The sequence below is a fragment of the Bactrocera oleae genome, chromosome 4 (genome assembly GCF_042242935.1).
Source record: "Bactrocera oleae isolate idBacOlea1 chromosome 4, idBacOlea1, whole genome shotgun sequence".
Taxonomy (NCBI): domain Eukaryota; kingdom Metazoa; phylum Arthropoda; class Insecta; order Diptera; family Tephritidae; genus Bactrocera; species Bactrocera oleae.
This window is the reverse complement of record NC_091538.1, coordinates 6,525,165-6,541,482: the sequence shown is the minus strand read 5'-3', so window position 1 is coordinate 6,541,482 and position 16,318 is coordinate 6,525,165. Positions and strand designations below refer to the sequence as shown.

The window sequence follows — 16,318 nt, the reverse complement described above, 5'->3', positions numbered from 1 at the left end:
CGCTGAATGTCAAAAGGACTGTAATGCCTTGATTCAGTTCAAACGAATGATTGCTGAATAAAACGCTGAGAGCAAAAATAACGTTACCCTTATTCAGCTCAAGAAAACGATAGCTGCACAAAACGCTGATGGGAAAAAAGACTTGTTAAGACTAGTATAAAGTTCCCGCTCTATAGATACTAATACTTTCTCATTTTTATTTCTTCAGCATTCATTTTGAAAGTTTAGAAGCTCTTGATAAATGTCAAATCCACTTTTCGGTACACACAAATCTGTTTCCTTTACAAACCAATACTTTTAAGCAACTTTAAAATATTCACCACTTTATACAATTATTCGGTATTAACATACATCGTAAACCAAGTATATGCTTGCTTACTGATATAAAACAAGTGAAACTTGCATAATCACAACATAAGCCGATCTCGAATGTCAATTGAGCAAATGGGAGCTGAATTGAAGTCAGCCGGTTACAACCCGGTTTCACTTGCTAGCATATATTTCACAAATGACTAGGAAATATAGGTTTATGAGTGAATGTTCGAAAATAGTATGTCTTTGAAAAATAAATACAATTTCAAAAGATTGTAATGAGTTTGCAAGCGCTTGCTGACCAAAAATATACTATAAAAAAAAGATACTAAAAATATGCAGAAAATTTGTTCGTCAAATTTCGGTAAAGTAGGAAATTTAATCGAAATACAATTCTTGGAATTACATTAGGTTGAGGTTACCCAAATTTGCACTGGTCATAATACTCAGCACTGAATATTAGTGCAGTGGTTCTGTAGCTTCAGGTCGTAGGAGCAGTTTTCATTTTCATTTCGACCAACATCAGAAATTTCTTTTCCTTCGAAAAACAATAGCAAACCTCTCATAGCATTTCTACATTTCTATCATGAAAAGTATTTCCATAAAATCCAAAAATTGTAGACACATCTATTTATTGGTTAATACCACTATAAATGGCAGGAAAAGCTAAACCAATAATCTAGCAAAGGTGAAAGCGTAAATTATGTAGAGAGGTACATACCTATATAATATTACATAGATCGCTAAGGCATGATGTGACTACGCCGAAAGCATATAAAAATCATATTCTTTGTTCTAGACTCAACATTTATACGCGATAATCTCCTTTTAGTATTTTGTCCATTCAGTCTAGGTTTTCAAAAATTCTTGTAACATAAAGTGTTTCAACTACCAGAGCTTCTCTTTAAAAATAATTAACTGAGAATATTCGGAGGAATCTAAATCTAGAGTAAACGAATTAAGAAAATGGATCTAAGTTTGCTTTTTACGGGAAATATTCGGAAGAATCTAAATCTAGCGTAAATCAATGAAAAAATCGGATCTAACTTGGCTTTCAGCCCGTGAGACTGAGTTTTTTCATGGAACAGAGTGGTAAGAGACCAAAATTTTCGAAAAAAAAGTCTTTGGCATTTCTTTCTTTAAAAGTAGATATAAAAAATACTGGCCTGCAGAAAATTAGGCTTCCGAAATAATATGTATTGTTTGCAGAAAATAATTAGGTATTTCTCTGTCGCTCTCTCTTTCTCGTCACCACACAATATCTATAGATATTTGCAACAATTTCGCAATGAAACAAACTGTAATACAGTACTAACGCTATACTCATTATACTTTTTGCAAGATACCTACACCTTTAATTAACGTGTTTATTTCTTACATTGGATTACGCACACGCTGTCTTACGCCAAATAGGTCGTGGCGCTATAACACCAGCACCAACAGCTAAGACAACCTGTTAGTCAATTCGCGCGGCATATAACTACTCAATGGGCCAATATGCGGTGCAACAAACGCCCGCTAACCGAAGCGGTGATATACTAGCGTACACAAAACATTAATATATATATACATAAATAAATACATATATATATAATAACATATATATATATAGGTAAACATATCTACAAGTAATTCAATACCCCTTAAGATTGAAGCGGCCAGTATTTATTTCCCTGTAAATGGAGTGAATGCACCATAACTTGCAACAAGCTGTTGCTGCGCAAAGTGACTGGTCAGTTAGCGCGTGCGCAGCGGCTTAACAGTTTCTTTGCACATTTCTCTCTTTACTTAGTTTAGTTGTTTTGTTTATCTTTTTTAGTTTCTCGCTTTTGTTTTTTGTCTTCTTTGCATTACATTTCTAGTTTTAATTGCTCCACTTTGCTGGCGTCGACGCCACGCAATGGAAATCAGTATATTAACTTAAGTGATATGTACAGATATGTATGGCATATGCTGATTCATATGTATTGATGTAAGACAATGTATGCGCTTTCAGTCATATTTTTATACTCTGAAGTGGGTATATTAAGTTTTCCACATATTTTCTGTAACAGCCAGAAGGGAACTTTAGAAAAAATATATATGTATAAGTTATATATGTTTGTATATACACAAAGTGTTCGAGATATCGGTCTGAAATTTTATACACGTACTTTTCTCCCCAAGAAGCTGCTCATTTACCGGAAACGCTGATATCGGACCACTATAGCATATAGCTGTCATAGAAATTGATCGATCAAAATCTAGTCTTTCTATAGAAAGCTTTTTAATTTGAGGAGATATCTTCCCGAAATTTGAAGTAAATTATTGTCTGAGGTAAGAATACAATCTCTGGAGAAATTGTTTAGTTCGGGCTACTATGGCATATAGCAGCCATACAAGCTGAACGATCGGAATAAAGTGCTTGTATGTAAAGCTTCTTCAGTTTGACAAGATATCTTTACCAAATTTGGCATTTTGTATTTGTAAAGGGTATTATAGCTTCGTTGCAACTGATTACAATCATACAATCTCTAATATTTCTAAATTTAATGGCTAATTCACATACAACTTTTCACGATGGTATTTTTAGAGCGTTATTCTAAACTTCTGTTCTAAAAATCCACCCCTTCAAAAAAGTCATAAACATGTAAATTTTTCCTACAGGGCGTGATAGCGGACACAAACTATAAATAGCGCATTGGCTGGGGTTTTAATGGAGCAATATCATCGTCTCGCACTTAACGATTGCTGCGCTCCAATAACCGCACCATAAAAGCAACAACAAAAAGCTGATGCAAAATTAAATAATTAAAAATATACAAGTATGTATTTAAAGCCATATCGACTTATTTAGCAAATAAAAAACCAAAAATACATACTTATTTTTGAATTATGCACGGACTTCCGGTTTGAGCACCCTGTTGAAAATATCAATTTTTGTTTTTTAATAAGTATTGATTCTTCAAAACATTTTTATAAAAGTAAAAAATGCGCACACAAAAAAATAAAATTAAAATTAAAAAAAAATAATTAAAATAAAAATGTAAAATGTACTTCAAAACAAATTAAGAAAAAATTATGACAATAAAAATAAAAGAAGAACTCAAAAAAATTAAATGAAAAATAATAAAATATTAATGAAGAAAACAAAATATTAATAAAAAAAAAAAAATATATAAAAAATAATATAAAAATAAAAAAAAAATCGCACATACATTTTGCAAATACTTTGTTGCACTTAAAGCACCAATTTCTCTCACACACACACACACGTTTATCTGGCAGTTTCACAAAATTTTATGTCTGAGAAACTTTATTAACCCTCATTAAAGTGCGCCATAAAGGATAGCACTACGGAGATAGAAAATAAGTAGAGGAAGAAGCGCTGTAAAACCTGTTGCTAGCCACTTTGCTATGCTGCAAACAGCTGTACCTAGCCGCTGTTGCAAGCAACTTGTTGGCGTATACAATGACGCAGGAGATTCTGCTTTGTGTGTAATTGTTTTTGTTTTTGTTCGTTGTCTCGCCACATATCCGCCGAATTAGGTCAACTCTAATGACGTTTCGCAGCGTTGCAATAAGCTTTCCCACACAAACACAAAAAGTAATTGACAGCTACAAACCTACACAGCCACATACATGTGCTTGTTTGAGGTTATGGAGACATAAACAACGACAATATCCTGTTTATGGCAATTTATTAGCCTACAAGCTATGACGACAGCAAAGTTAGTGCGGGCGGTTGAAAATGGTGGGGAGTTATAACACTGCATGAGTTGCGATATTGATCTGCTGCACATTTGTAGATTTATAGTAGTATCAATGACGAAGTAGGAAACATTTTATGCGTATATTTTATATACAGGTGTGTGTATTGTTCATTTGAAAAAAGAAAATTTTCTAAACGCACACATATACCACAATATATAAAATATTTATATTTTTAAAAAATTTATTGATTAATAATTTAAAAATTACTTAATTAAAAAAATGAAACTAAATTAATATAAGTTTTTGTTATTTGATGATTAAAAATCTACTAAAAAAGAATTTTTAATATATTAACAAAATGGATTTCATGAAAACTTACAAGTGTTTCATTCAAAAATTTCTTAATAAAAAAATTTTAATTGAACATTAGAATTTTTTTTAATAAAACAAATCTTAAAAATCTTTAATTTAATTTTATTGAAACTCAATTTAAACAAATTAATTTTAATTCTGAACTTAAATAACAAAAAAAAAATGTTTGTTTAAATTTAGTTGACTTTTGAAAATTATAATTTAATTTGTTTTTTGGTGGAATCATACACAGACTAGTAGACTACACAGACGAGTAGACAGACTATCTTCCCCTAATCTACACAGACTTACTTCAGGTAAACATTTTTGGAAAAAGAAATTATTTTGTTCAAACAATATTAAAAAATTTTCTAAAACGTCTTACACGAGATAATCTTTGTAATATAACATATATGGTAAAAAACCAAAAAAAAAACATTGAAAACTTTTAAAAAAATAGTTTTTAATGATAATTAAAATAAATAGAATTTTTAACTAAATAACATAATGTATGTATAAAATATAATTAGTATATTTTCAAAAATCTTTGTTCATAAGAAAAAAAAAAATTTAATTAAAAATATAAAATATAATATGTGCATATATAAATAAAATAAAATTTTATTAAAAAGAAATTAAAAAATTTTTTTTTTGTTTTTTAGAAAAACTGGAAAGGCATTACTTATAAATAATCTAACTACAAACACAATTTCTGTGAAATATCGCTCAAAGATTATAAATTTATAAAACAATACTTGAACCAGCAAAAATTGAAATAAAAAATTTATTTGTGCATTAAAAATTTGTTTTCTATAAAAAAATTTGCTAGAAAATATGCTTTTTTTGCTATAAAATTTTTTATAGCAAACAAATTTTTAGTGCAAAAATAAATTTTTTTTGCTAAAATTCTCTATAAAAAATTTTTGCTAAAAAATTAATTTGAAAGCAAACTTTTTTTTCGGAAACCACGCAAAAAAAGAAAAATAAATTAAAAACACATTTATGTTTTTTAAGCTAGTTATTTAAAAAACAACAAAATTTTTTCACAAACGAGTAATAAAAATCAGTAAAGACGTCAATAAGTAGCACTTTCACTAAAACGACACGAAAAATACCATTCATATTTCAAGAAAATATAAAAATATATGAAACAATATAAAGACAGGTATAAACAAATATATTAAAAAAAATTTATAACAATAAGCAAAGAAAAAAATAAAATAAACTAAATTATAAAAAAAATATTTAATAATAAATAAACGACAAAATTAAAAGAATAAAAATTTTAAATTAAAAACTTAAAAACTAATTATGAAAAACAAAAAAAAAAACAATTGAAAAAAACTTAAAAATGTATGAACTAAAAAAAAACAATGAAAAGCTTTTAAATTTAATTATACTCCATACAAAAAAGTAAACTTGAGTATATAAAAATATTATATGTTATTGAAAGAAAATATCACAAATTGTGCAACTCAAAACAGTTCTTATGATTTCCCAAAGCACCACGTTACGTTGCCAAAATACACTTTATACACAGTTAACCAAGAAAGCAGCCGATTTTTCAATTTTCCACTCCACTCTGTAGCACTTCGACGTAACGTCACGCTTAACACACGCGAAGCGGCGACTTACTGCCACAAGCAGCTATAAAACGTATGCAATCAACGAATATTATCATACGAATTTTTTCTGCTACGCACTTTAAACTACAATTTTACGACACGCCTTCGACGAAACCGTACGACATTTCCGCCGCTTATCGCTACAATGCACGAGAAGCTATCAAATTTTCAATCAAAATAAGCGGATTAACTTTTCCAGTTCACTCCGTACAAATTTCTCGGTCACTGGCGCACACAACGGTTTCGACTCTTTGGTGGATGGGAAGTAGAAGATTACGGCTAGGAAAAGACAATTTCTGACACCCCAAAAAATGTACGTCAGTATCGTTTTCAACTCGTTGAGGAAATTCGTTTGTGTTGTTGCACACTTTCGAGCGGCTGCCGACGAACTGATTTAATAGAAAAGTTAGACGGAGTTCAATAGCTTAGAAAGAAATGCGATTTATTTCGCTAACCAGATTGCAAATACATATTTTTTTGATGGCAGAGAAAGAGTGGAAGAAGCAGTTGCTGCAAGTAAACGCAGTCGAAGTGGCAGCGTTGCAACATTAACGGGCCAAAGTAGTAAGAAGTCTTCAGCAAAAGTGCCGGGACTATTAGCAATATACCCTCTGTCCTCGCTCCACCGCTCTCAAGCAAACATGCAAGCCTGTTTTTTTTTTCTTGCTTTCCTTCTTTTTCAAATTTATGTTGCATGTTGCAAGCTTCAGCTGCGGACAGCGTAAGCAGTCATGGCTGTTGTCGTCGGCAATTTGTTGGTCAGTCGCTCGACCAGTCGGTAGGAATAAGAAGCCGCTGAAGACAGTCGGCTGATCTAGCCGTCGTGGCCTGTTTGGTCAGCAAAATGTAAGCGTTCTTTTTTTTGTTTTGCTACGGTTTTCATTGACGTGCAGTGTAGCGGCGAAGCGACCAAGCGTGCCACAGCCAGCTGCCGTCCAGTGGAATCTCTTCGCCGGTTACTAGGCTCTTCGAATTTCACAAAAGCATTGCTGCTGTCAACACGGCCGGCGGGTGTGGCGGCGACAGGGTAAAGTTAAAATCTCAACGGCTTTTGTTGTTGCTCCTTGATGGCGTGTTTTATTGTTGTTCAATTGCTGTCTGTTATCTTTGCGGCGTGTACAGCCTGTTTGACAACATCAACTTCAGTTTGCCTTGTCTTGTGTGCGTAGACCGATAAGGTCATTAAGGTTTTCTAAACACAACATGCGCTTGAACTAAGTCTTTGTGAAGATCAATATTATTCGGAGGGTAAGCACTACTCGAGTGAATATTTGATTGCCACAGTTTCGCTTGGTAGGTGAATAAGTTCCGCACTAAAATCTTATGTGTATCGGCTCTTTTACTCCGTACTCGTTTTCTGGCACCTTCTGTAAAGATGACCTCAAATATTAACATAAGTTGTACTTCTAGCGCTTATCACCTTATAATTTGCCTCCCCTCTTCGTTGGCAAATTTCCAATTGTTTTGGCTACCTGGCGTTCATATTTTAGAAAGAGAGTCTCGAGATTTCGAAATTCTTTCACCAGCGTATTGAAAGTTGCAAAGTGGATAAATAGATGCCATTTATTCTCCGATATTTTTGCATCCTCTTCGCAAAACCACTTGCTATCTTTTACATTGCAATTATTCAAAAAATGGTCTAGGGTCAATGAATAACTTGTCTTGGTTTTAAGCCGACTTCGAAAGAATGATGGATCTTCTATATCCGAAGAAATTATTGTAATTTTGTGAATGCCGCCGAGTTGACATTCCTTTGCCGGATAGAAATCCAGCTCCGTCCGGTTGCGTAGAACCGACTATCGTGATAACGGTAGCAATGATCGTCTCTCAGATTCTCTCTTAATATTTTCTGCCCTTTTCCGAAAATAATTAAGGTTTTCATTCAAGCTTTTTATATCCCATCTCCCCCACCTTCGTTGTTGATGTCGTAAGTCATTTCCTAGGAGCTAACCACTTTGCACTCTATTTCTGTTTGATTCGAAGAGGAGTCAATAGACTGGTGGTTTTTTAATTTTTGATGAGTTATCACTTAAAAGAGAGACATTTACTGATAAGAATTCTTATACATTGGATGGGATGGGCTATGAAATCTGATTTTACTGCAAGTAGCAAGTCTGGTACAGATATATAGGAATCTATCGATTGAATTCGGTTTGGATGATTCAGGATACACCACCAACAAGTATTGGTTCGGGGAGAGGCTCGAAAATTAAAATGAAACATGTTGCTTGTTATAATATAAATATCTGACAAATACCAACTTCTATGTGCTCAAGGGTCCAAATAAGGATAAGAAAGAAAAGAAAATAAAGGAAAAACAAGAAAATAACATAGACAAGGATTACAACAGCTGTGAGCAGTCAAAACGCGCATAAATTCAATCAATCAAGCTGAGATTGCAATTGAAGGGTCAAGGTGTAGTGTATACACCAACCAAAGAGCAAGCAAACAAGCGAAAGAGACAATGTAGGAAGTGCGCGCACAGCAGGTTGAAGGTCAAATGTCAGTGGAGCTGATGAAAACCGAGGGAAATTGGAAAAATGTAAAAAAGAAAAAGAGACGAGAAAAGATAAAAGAACACACACACCGCACAACCCATTGCTTAAACAGTGATGTCAGCTGCAGCCTACAGCAAACATCTCCTCCCACACTGGCAAAACAATCAATGCAATCAATCTCGTGATGCGATTACCCACATGCACCCACCAGCGCAGCAGCAGTATTTATTTCATTCCACTTACACAATACTCAGGCGATTACTTGTTGCAGTTTGCAGTGACCACTCGGAAATTTATCGTGCCACAGCATTAATAAATTAAATTAACTTTGATTAAAATCTATTTAAATTGATTGCATCAGCACCATTGACAACAACAATAAAAACAGAAAAGAATAGTAATCTAACGATGTCAACAACATTACACAAGCCTAAATGAAGCAACAATAACAAAAGAGCAGATAACGATCGAAAAAGGTAGACAAAACACAATGTTGTTTTCAAATATATTTGCTCTGCTTTCTGACCTTCCCAGCACACACAATTCACTATGCGATACATAGCTACAGCTGAGCTTTAATTCAATTGTAGGTGACTGCGACGCAGTTTAAATGCTCTTCCGCACTGAAACCACTGTCATGCGCAAAATAAAGCTAACGTTGCCACCGTCTTAGATTATTTTTGGAATCATTGTTACATGTTTGGCTTTGTTGTATTTGTTTACATTCTGATGAAATATGTTATTTCTGCGATATTGTGTTGTTACGATGTGACATGGTGATGTGATGTCAGGATATTATATGGCTATATGCTATGATATGATATGTAATGATATTAAAGTTAATAATTTTGAACTATCATTTATTGCAGTTTATAAAATATGTATTGGTAATACCGAAGTGTTGTGATGGTGATAATTTACAAAATACAAATAATTTGTTTACTAATCTATTTTATTTTTCTTGGACACTTTAATATGCGAAAAAGTAGATGCGATATGCTAGTGATATATTGTGATGTTTTTACTTGCTGAAACAGCACACAATAGTATGATGATGATGTATATGCGGCATAATTACTGTCAACTAATAATTTAAATACACATACGTATGTATATTATTATTTTGGTTTGTCGCTGACGCCCATATGATATACTCGTGATATGCAAGTGATATGCATTTGATGAACGCAAAAACACTTCATTTGATGTACGTACTCGTATGTGCATGCTGAGATTATTGCAATCAACTAAAATAACTCATCACGCTATCTTCGTGGTTGTCGATGTGAGCTGATCGCTCTAATCAAGTGATGTGATGTCCACAGCAGCCATCAGCAATCAACTTGATTTGTATTCGCGCTCAAACACAGTGAGTGTTGCGAAAATATTTTTTATGCCTTAATGATTAATCTACTATTGCTTTTGACTTTGCTGACACAAGCTCCCTACAATGGATGCAAAAAAATTTTAGAGATGATGCAATGGCAAATCGCATGCTCATTGTAGTTACTTTTTACCACGATCTGTGTAGATCTATTATTGCTAAATTATCGTTAAGCTTGATGTGCACATTTTTGCACATTTGCATTTGCTTTTATTTAAATTTATTACGTTTCGATTTGACAATGAGGGCGCAATTGCAAAGTGGGGTTGCTTTTTTGATGAGTTGTGATCCAACTTATAATTGTATTATGAAATTCGAAATAGATATTTACTATTTAAGGTGTTGCTGTATATTAGGGTGACGCATTTTTTCTATATTTTAATTTTTTTATGAAATTTTAAAAATTGATATATGCTGCATGAGTCATGCTACACATTCGCTGTTTTACCTTTCCACATCACTATGTGCTTAGCTTAAGATCGATATAGGAATACGAATATCTATGTGATATACACTCTTAAATTTTTTTAATTATAGTGCTTCTGTATTAATAAATTGTTCAAACATCGAGCTCACCTGATAATCTCTGTTGGAGAATAGACTCGCTGATGCCGATTCGGAAAATACGCTGTCGTGTGATTGAGAGAGTGGATCGTGACTGTAGTCGCTGCAAAAAAAAATAAATACTTATTATATTTATAGTATAAACTAAGATATCTCTTACTCTTACACAGATTACAAATCAAATACAAATATCAGTTTAGTCAATGAGAGACTAAACGAATTACCTAAAACAGTATCTTTCTCTCTCCCCGTTTCGCTCTCTCTCTGGTCTATATCAGTGGATGCAGACTTTAGAATTATGATAAAGTCAGTCATACTTTTTGAGACTGATGACGACATTAAAAAAAAAACATACCAATCTGCTAGGCTCGAAAATGTATATAAAATGATACACAATCTGCAAACTAATATAAATTCTCTATCTTGAAATATAGATCTAGACTAAAAGCAAAGCAAGAAAAAGGCTATTTTTCCGCTAATAGTACAATAGATAGATCCTTATCTCATATTTTTTCCCGAATGGTGTTTTTGTCAATTGGGTTAAACAAAAGTAATTCCAAATATGCTGCGCTTCTCCTTCTATTATTCTAGAGTGCCATGTTTTAATATAGGCCGCCTCCGCATGTCTATTGGATTCCATAAAATAATTTTACAGACCGAATACGCTCGATGTTTTGCCTGCCGTAGGAGACCGCTTTAACAGGAAATTTTTTGAACCTAAGCGGAACTTGATATCGCAACCAAGTATACTTTTAGTGCCAGGGTATTACTTTATAAATATTAGTTAAGGGTACAGTAGTCTCGGCTGGCATTCTAATGACATTAAGCCTGCCACAGCTTACCATTTGAATAAATTTGACCCCGACTGACAAAAAAAACCATACCAATACAAATTTTCAGTATCGCCTACAAAACAGGCTCTTTTTGAGCCAATGCAAACATGCCAACACTTAATCCGATTTTGCACTTATTATAAATATGTGCAGGGATGGGCTTCAGGGTTTTCAATGAATTTTAATTTTTTCGGTTTCGGTTCATTTAGTCGGTAAATATTGTGTAATGATATTACTCCAAGTGATCGTGGGCTCACACGGGGGTACCGTTAAATTGTATATTCATCGAATACTTTCGCTAGAGAAAACATTTACTATAAGCAGTACTATCGATTAACCGATTTTTGTGACATCTTTGCTTATTGAGAGCCTTTGACAACGGAGTTAATCAGCGCCGAAATTTCTTACTTTTTTAAAAAACTAAAATTTTAGCGATTTTTTACATTAATTAATTATTCTGCTTATCGATTTGACAAGAGAGAGAGGAAAAATATGCAACAGTGAACAAAAATAAATTTCAAATCGTTGAGTCACGTGTGCCAAATCGATTTGCATGCGTTGCCGTTACGATAAGGCGTAAAAAGGAGATGCAAAAAACAAGCGACTAAGCGTCTACGTATGTATGTATGTGTGTGCGTGGCTTGAAGTGAAACTGTTACGCCGGCACCGGAAATCACTTGTGCGACTTCCGAAAGCAGCAAACCAGTAACAACAGTGACACACAAAGCGGCGAACCTGTATTGACGTAAGCAATGACAAATGTTACAACAACATATTTTATGTGAACGAAACGTAACAAAATAAAACGCAAGAAGAAAAAGCCGCCGGCGGCTTGCAATGAACGTGACTGGTATATTAATTAAAGCCAAGTGACATACATATCGGTCTATAATATATATATATATATATATATTTGCACCTACCTGTCCACCAAGCGCCCTTCGCTAAGGCTACGCTGACTGTCGGTCATCTCACTGTTCGCACAGCCATTCGACCGTCCGCCGGCGTTCGCGCTGCCGCTCGCCGTGTTGTTGGCGCTGCCGCTATCATTGCCGCTGCTATCCAACTCCTGCGACGAGTCGCCGATGCTGCGCAACTTCTGGCGCTCAGCGTAAAAGCTGCGATTCATGGCGCTAGGCAGCACGGCCACGCCCAGCGATTGCCGCACCGAGTGTGGCGGCTGGAAGAGCACACCACCGCTGCTGCCCACCTGTTGATGCTGATGATGATGATACAGCGCTGATGTTGTGCTGTGTGTGGCGTGTGTTGTATACATGTCGTTATCTTCTTCCAATTGTTCTTGTAATTGTTGTTTATTATTATTATGTTGTTGTTGTTTGTGTTTACCACCACCACCTAATACCTGTGCCAACAGGACATCTCTATGCGGTGTGGACTTATTACCACCACTATGGCCAGCGACAACAACACCAACCCCAACTACACCACCACAGCCACTAATCGAATAGGATTTCGATTTGGGCAGCGATTGTGATGAGTAGGCGTCCTGCAGTTGTTGGTGGGTTAATGGTGAGGAGGGTGATGAGGCCGACACCGCGGACGAGATGGAGGAGAGTGTAGCGCTGCGCAGATTCTTTTCACTGGTGCTGCTGGTGGGCGGTGGCAATGTGTTGGTTGTGTTGACGCTCGGCGGTGTGTCCGGTACGTTGGTGATCGTGCGTCGACGAAATATGCGTCGGAGATTACGCAGCGGATGAAAGCGGCGACGTTTCGGTTCTGCAAGAAGAAAAATTTAATAAAAATATCGATTAAATAATTGAAATAATGTTATTATATAAAAAAAATGTTCGGTGAGTTGCACCTGTGGTTGGCGAACTGTGTCCTAAATTTTTATTACACTTAACTGACGCGTGTAAACTGCGAATTTTTACCGAAATTCTTTTTGTTTATATTTTTTGTGATTTTTTTTAAGTTTTTGATATAAAAAGTGAATCGAAATTTATTCACAATAATTAAGAATGTCAATATTTCTAAAACAAAATACAAAATGGAAAAAACATAAAAAAGCAACCGTGTAGAAAAAGCTTATATAAAGCTTTACTGCTAAAGTCACCATTGAGTGTGGGGAATAGCAATAAAATTCGACAAAAATTCATGGATTTAGAATATCTAGTTCGTTCCCAAAGCTTTTAGAAATTTTTCGAATATTTTTGCTTTTACGATTTCTGATATTTGAGCAACAAAGAAGTCTTAAGTTATACTTCATAAAAAATAAATTACTTTTTAAAAATTTACCCACGAAACCTTAGTATGCACGAGTATATTGAGTATACAAAGCTTTAACATACTTTTGAATTGCTGGATCTTTGCACTTAAATGCTTACAGCGTTAGCAACGATAATTTTTTTAAAAATTTTTAGCTATAACAATTATTTTAAAATAATTTAAGCGATCTATAAGCTTTTTTAGAGCTTATATACCTATAAGAATGTTGATTAAACTTAAACAAACAATTTTTACCAGAATAGTGGCACTTTAAGCTCAAAATAAATTTAAAATTGTAATAAATATATTTTCGAATTATAGAGCTTTTAAGCTTTTTATGAATATCTTAAAAGCATTTGATGATCATTAAAATTCCTATATTTCTTAAAATGTTTAAGGAATTAGTGTGTACTTAGCTTTTTTTAGAGCTTTTAGTTTTAATGAGCTTATTCGCTTACAATTTTTTTAAATGTTTTGAGTTGTTTTTCGGTCCAATTGTAATCTAAGTAACTCTTTTTAAAAAATTGGTACGTTAAAAGCTTTTCAATTGTATTTATTTAAGTTTTACAAAGTATATCTTAAAAAATTTGAGCTTTTTGGAGCTTTTGTGATATAGATTAGGTTATGTGGAATGAAATTTTGTATATGTATATTGTTTTTTCATTGTATTCACTTTATTACATCAATACAGACCTGGTTTTGATTTATGAACTTTAGAGCTTTAGGTTATACTACATTAATTTTTAAGTTTATGAAATTTTCGAATTTTATAAAAATTATGACCTGTATTGACATACTTATGTAGGTACGAATTTATATACAAACATATATTATTCACGATTTTCCTACATTAAATTCGCAAAGATGCACATGCAATAAAATTGTGGGTGTTTCCTTTCAACCACATATACAAGCGGAGAGAAGAGAGAGAGGAGTAAGAGTGATGAATATAAAAGTCACCTATAATATTTTTTAATGAGCAAAATAAGGAAAGCGAAACTGTGCGACAAAAACAAAAAGAAGAAATTTGCAAAGACATAAAGCGGCATGCTGGCAGCTGTTACCGCCGACTCATCGCGTCTGAGCAACACGTGCGGTGCGCCGGCTAAAACTGGGTTAACACGTCGAATGCATGCAATGAAGCGGATGAATCTTCATATTAAATTTTATAGAGGCGCACACATATACGAATTATGCATGGGTGTCTTTCTATGTTCGCACATTGCGAGATTGGGTGCGAAAAAAGGCGAGTGTAAGTCGTAAACAATTTTCGGGGAAGCCAGATACCGGCACAATCACGTGTTTACCGTTTTATGTCAAATTTATGCAAATGAGATTTACAGTTATAGCTTTAGACAAGCAAATGGGAACAATTTTATATACACAGCGAAATTAAACAAGTAATTATTTTCATGAGAGAGGTATCTAAAGTTAGACAACAAAAAATAAATTAAATAAAAAAATTTTGTGTAATCTAGGAACTAACACAGACATTGCCGGAAAGCTTCCAGAATATTATCTTCGGAAACCCATTAGTATTTTTAATCGAACGGCGCGCGCTGAAACTATGACTCACTGGCCGAGTCTTGACGATGCCGACTACAGTCGTTTAAACTCAAATTTTGAAAGAGAAATGAGGAGTTTTGAAAGCCCATGCTCTCTCAAACTGATTTTCAAGACCTATTTAAGAAACTTCGTTTATTTTTACATTTTCTAAGAATTATAAAAAGTTTTAATCCGAGACGATAGTCTCTAGAAACTTATAAACAAAGCAGAGGAAAGTGTCGCAGTATTTTTAAGTTTTTTCAGTTCAAATCGGACTTTGAAATAGAGTAGAAGAAGAACCTTTCTAACCCGAAAACCCTGATATTAAGAAATAGATCAAAAGCTGTCTTTAGATCCAGCAACCGTCTGGTATTATATAAAACACCTTGTTTGTTTTCTGTCGACAATGACGTAATACGCAGGTCAATGCGCTTTCACTAACACATGAAATAAGCTTTCGCTTTCTATCCTCCGCTAACCTTAAATACATATATACAAGTGTGTATATCTTAATCGCAAAACGCTCGTTACTCAAAATTTAGTTGTCATTTGTGTCGACCTGACCCTTCGTAAAACCATGTATTCGCTGTGTGAGTGCGTTTTTGGTCAAGCACGCAAGCTGCCACGACAACTTTCTACTGATTTTACGTGCTCTGATTTCTTTCGTAACTTATTTCGTTTTATTGTGTGTACAAATTGTTTTAGGATAATCTATCATGTTCACACTTAACGCGCTGCCTTAAGAGAAAAAATCAATGCCACCGGCTTTTACGGTGGAAATCTTGGAACAGGTGGGTATATAGTGGAGTTTGTATCGCGAGTTAGATGATGAGCGATTTATTTGGGTTGAACGGTGAATAGGTTGAAAGGCTGAAGGAAAAACATGCTACAATGTTGGTGTTAGAATAAAGTGTGGTAAGCATTTTTACGGGAACAAACTAGTTTAGTAGGTATATATGCTTGGTTATTAGTGGTGTCTGATACTATGGAATTCTTTTTTTTTACTGCTTTTAAGCATAAAAAAACACAATAGTGTTGTTTTGGTAAAAAATTTGTATAAATAGTTGCATCGTAAAATGCTTACTTTTTAACGCAACTTTTTCCAGTGAATTGCTTAATACCTATCACAAAAATATCTATTGAGTTATCAAATCACCTAATCAGTCATAAAAGTAAAATTACTTCGCACTTCAGTAACCGAAAACAATTGAAATGCTTGTACAAAGTTGGTTAAAAGCAAAGTGCGATTGTTATTAGAGACCCCAATTGTTAGAAATAATGCTGCAA

General features: G+C 34.0%; 1 protein-coding gene across 5 annotated transcripts in view; it reads right to left on the bottom strand.

The window, feature by feature from the left end:
- LOC106626842 (serine-rich adhesin for platelets) overlaps positions 1–16,318 on the bottom strand; it is a 139,799-nt gene that overhangs the window by 17,925 nt on the left and 105,556 nt on the right. For 4 of the 5 annotated variants that reach the window (XM_014246699.3, XM_036374796.2, XM_036374797.2 and 1 more), the window contains 2 exons: positions 12,184–12,997; positions 10,440–10,530 (listed from right to left, as the gene is read on the bottom strand). In XM_014246699.3, coding sequence (XP_014102174.2) covers positions 10,440–10,530; positions 12,184–12,997 — 905 coding nt within the window. Of the gene's footprint in view, positions 1–10,439; positions 10,531–12,183; positions 12,998–13,082; positions 13,148–16,318 lie in introns of those variants that run through there. The other variant, XM_036374799.2, reaches the window with a different exon arrangement.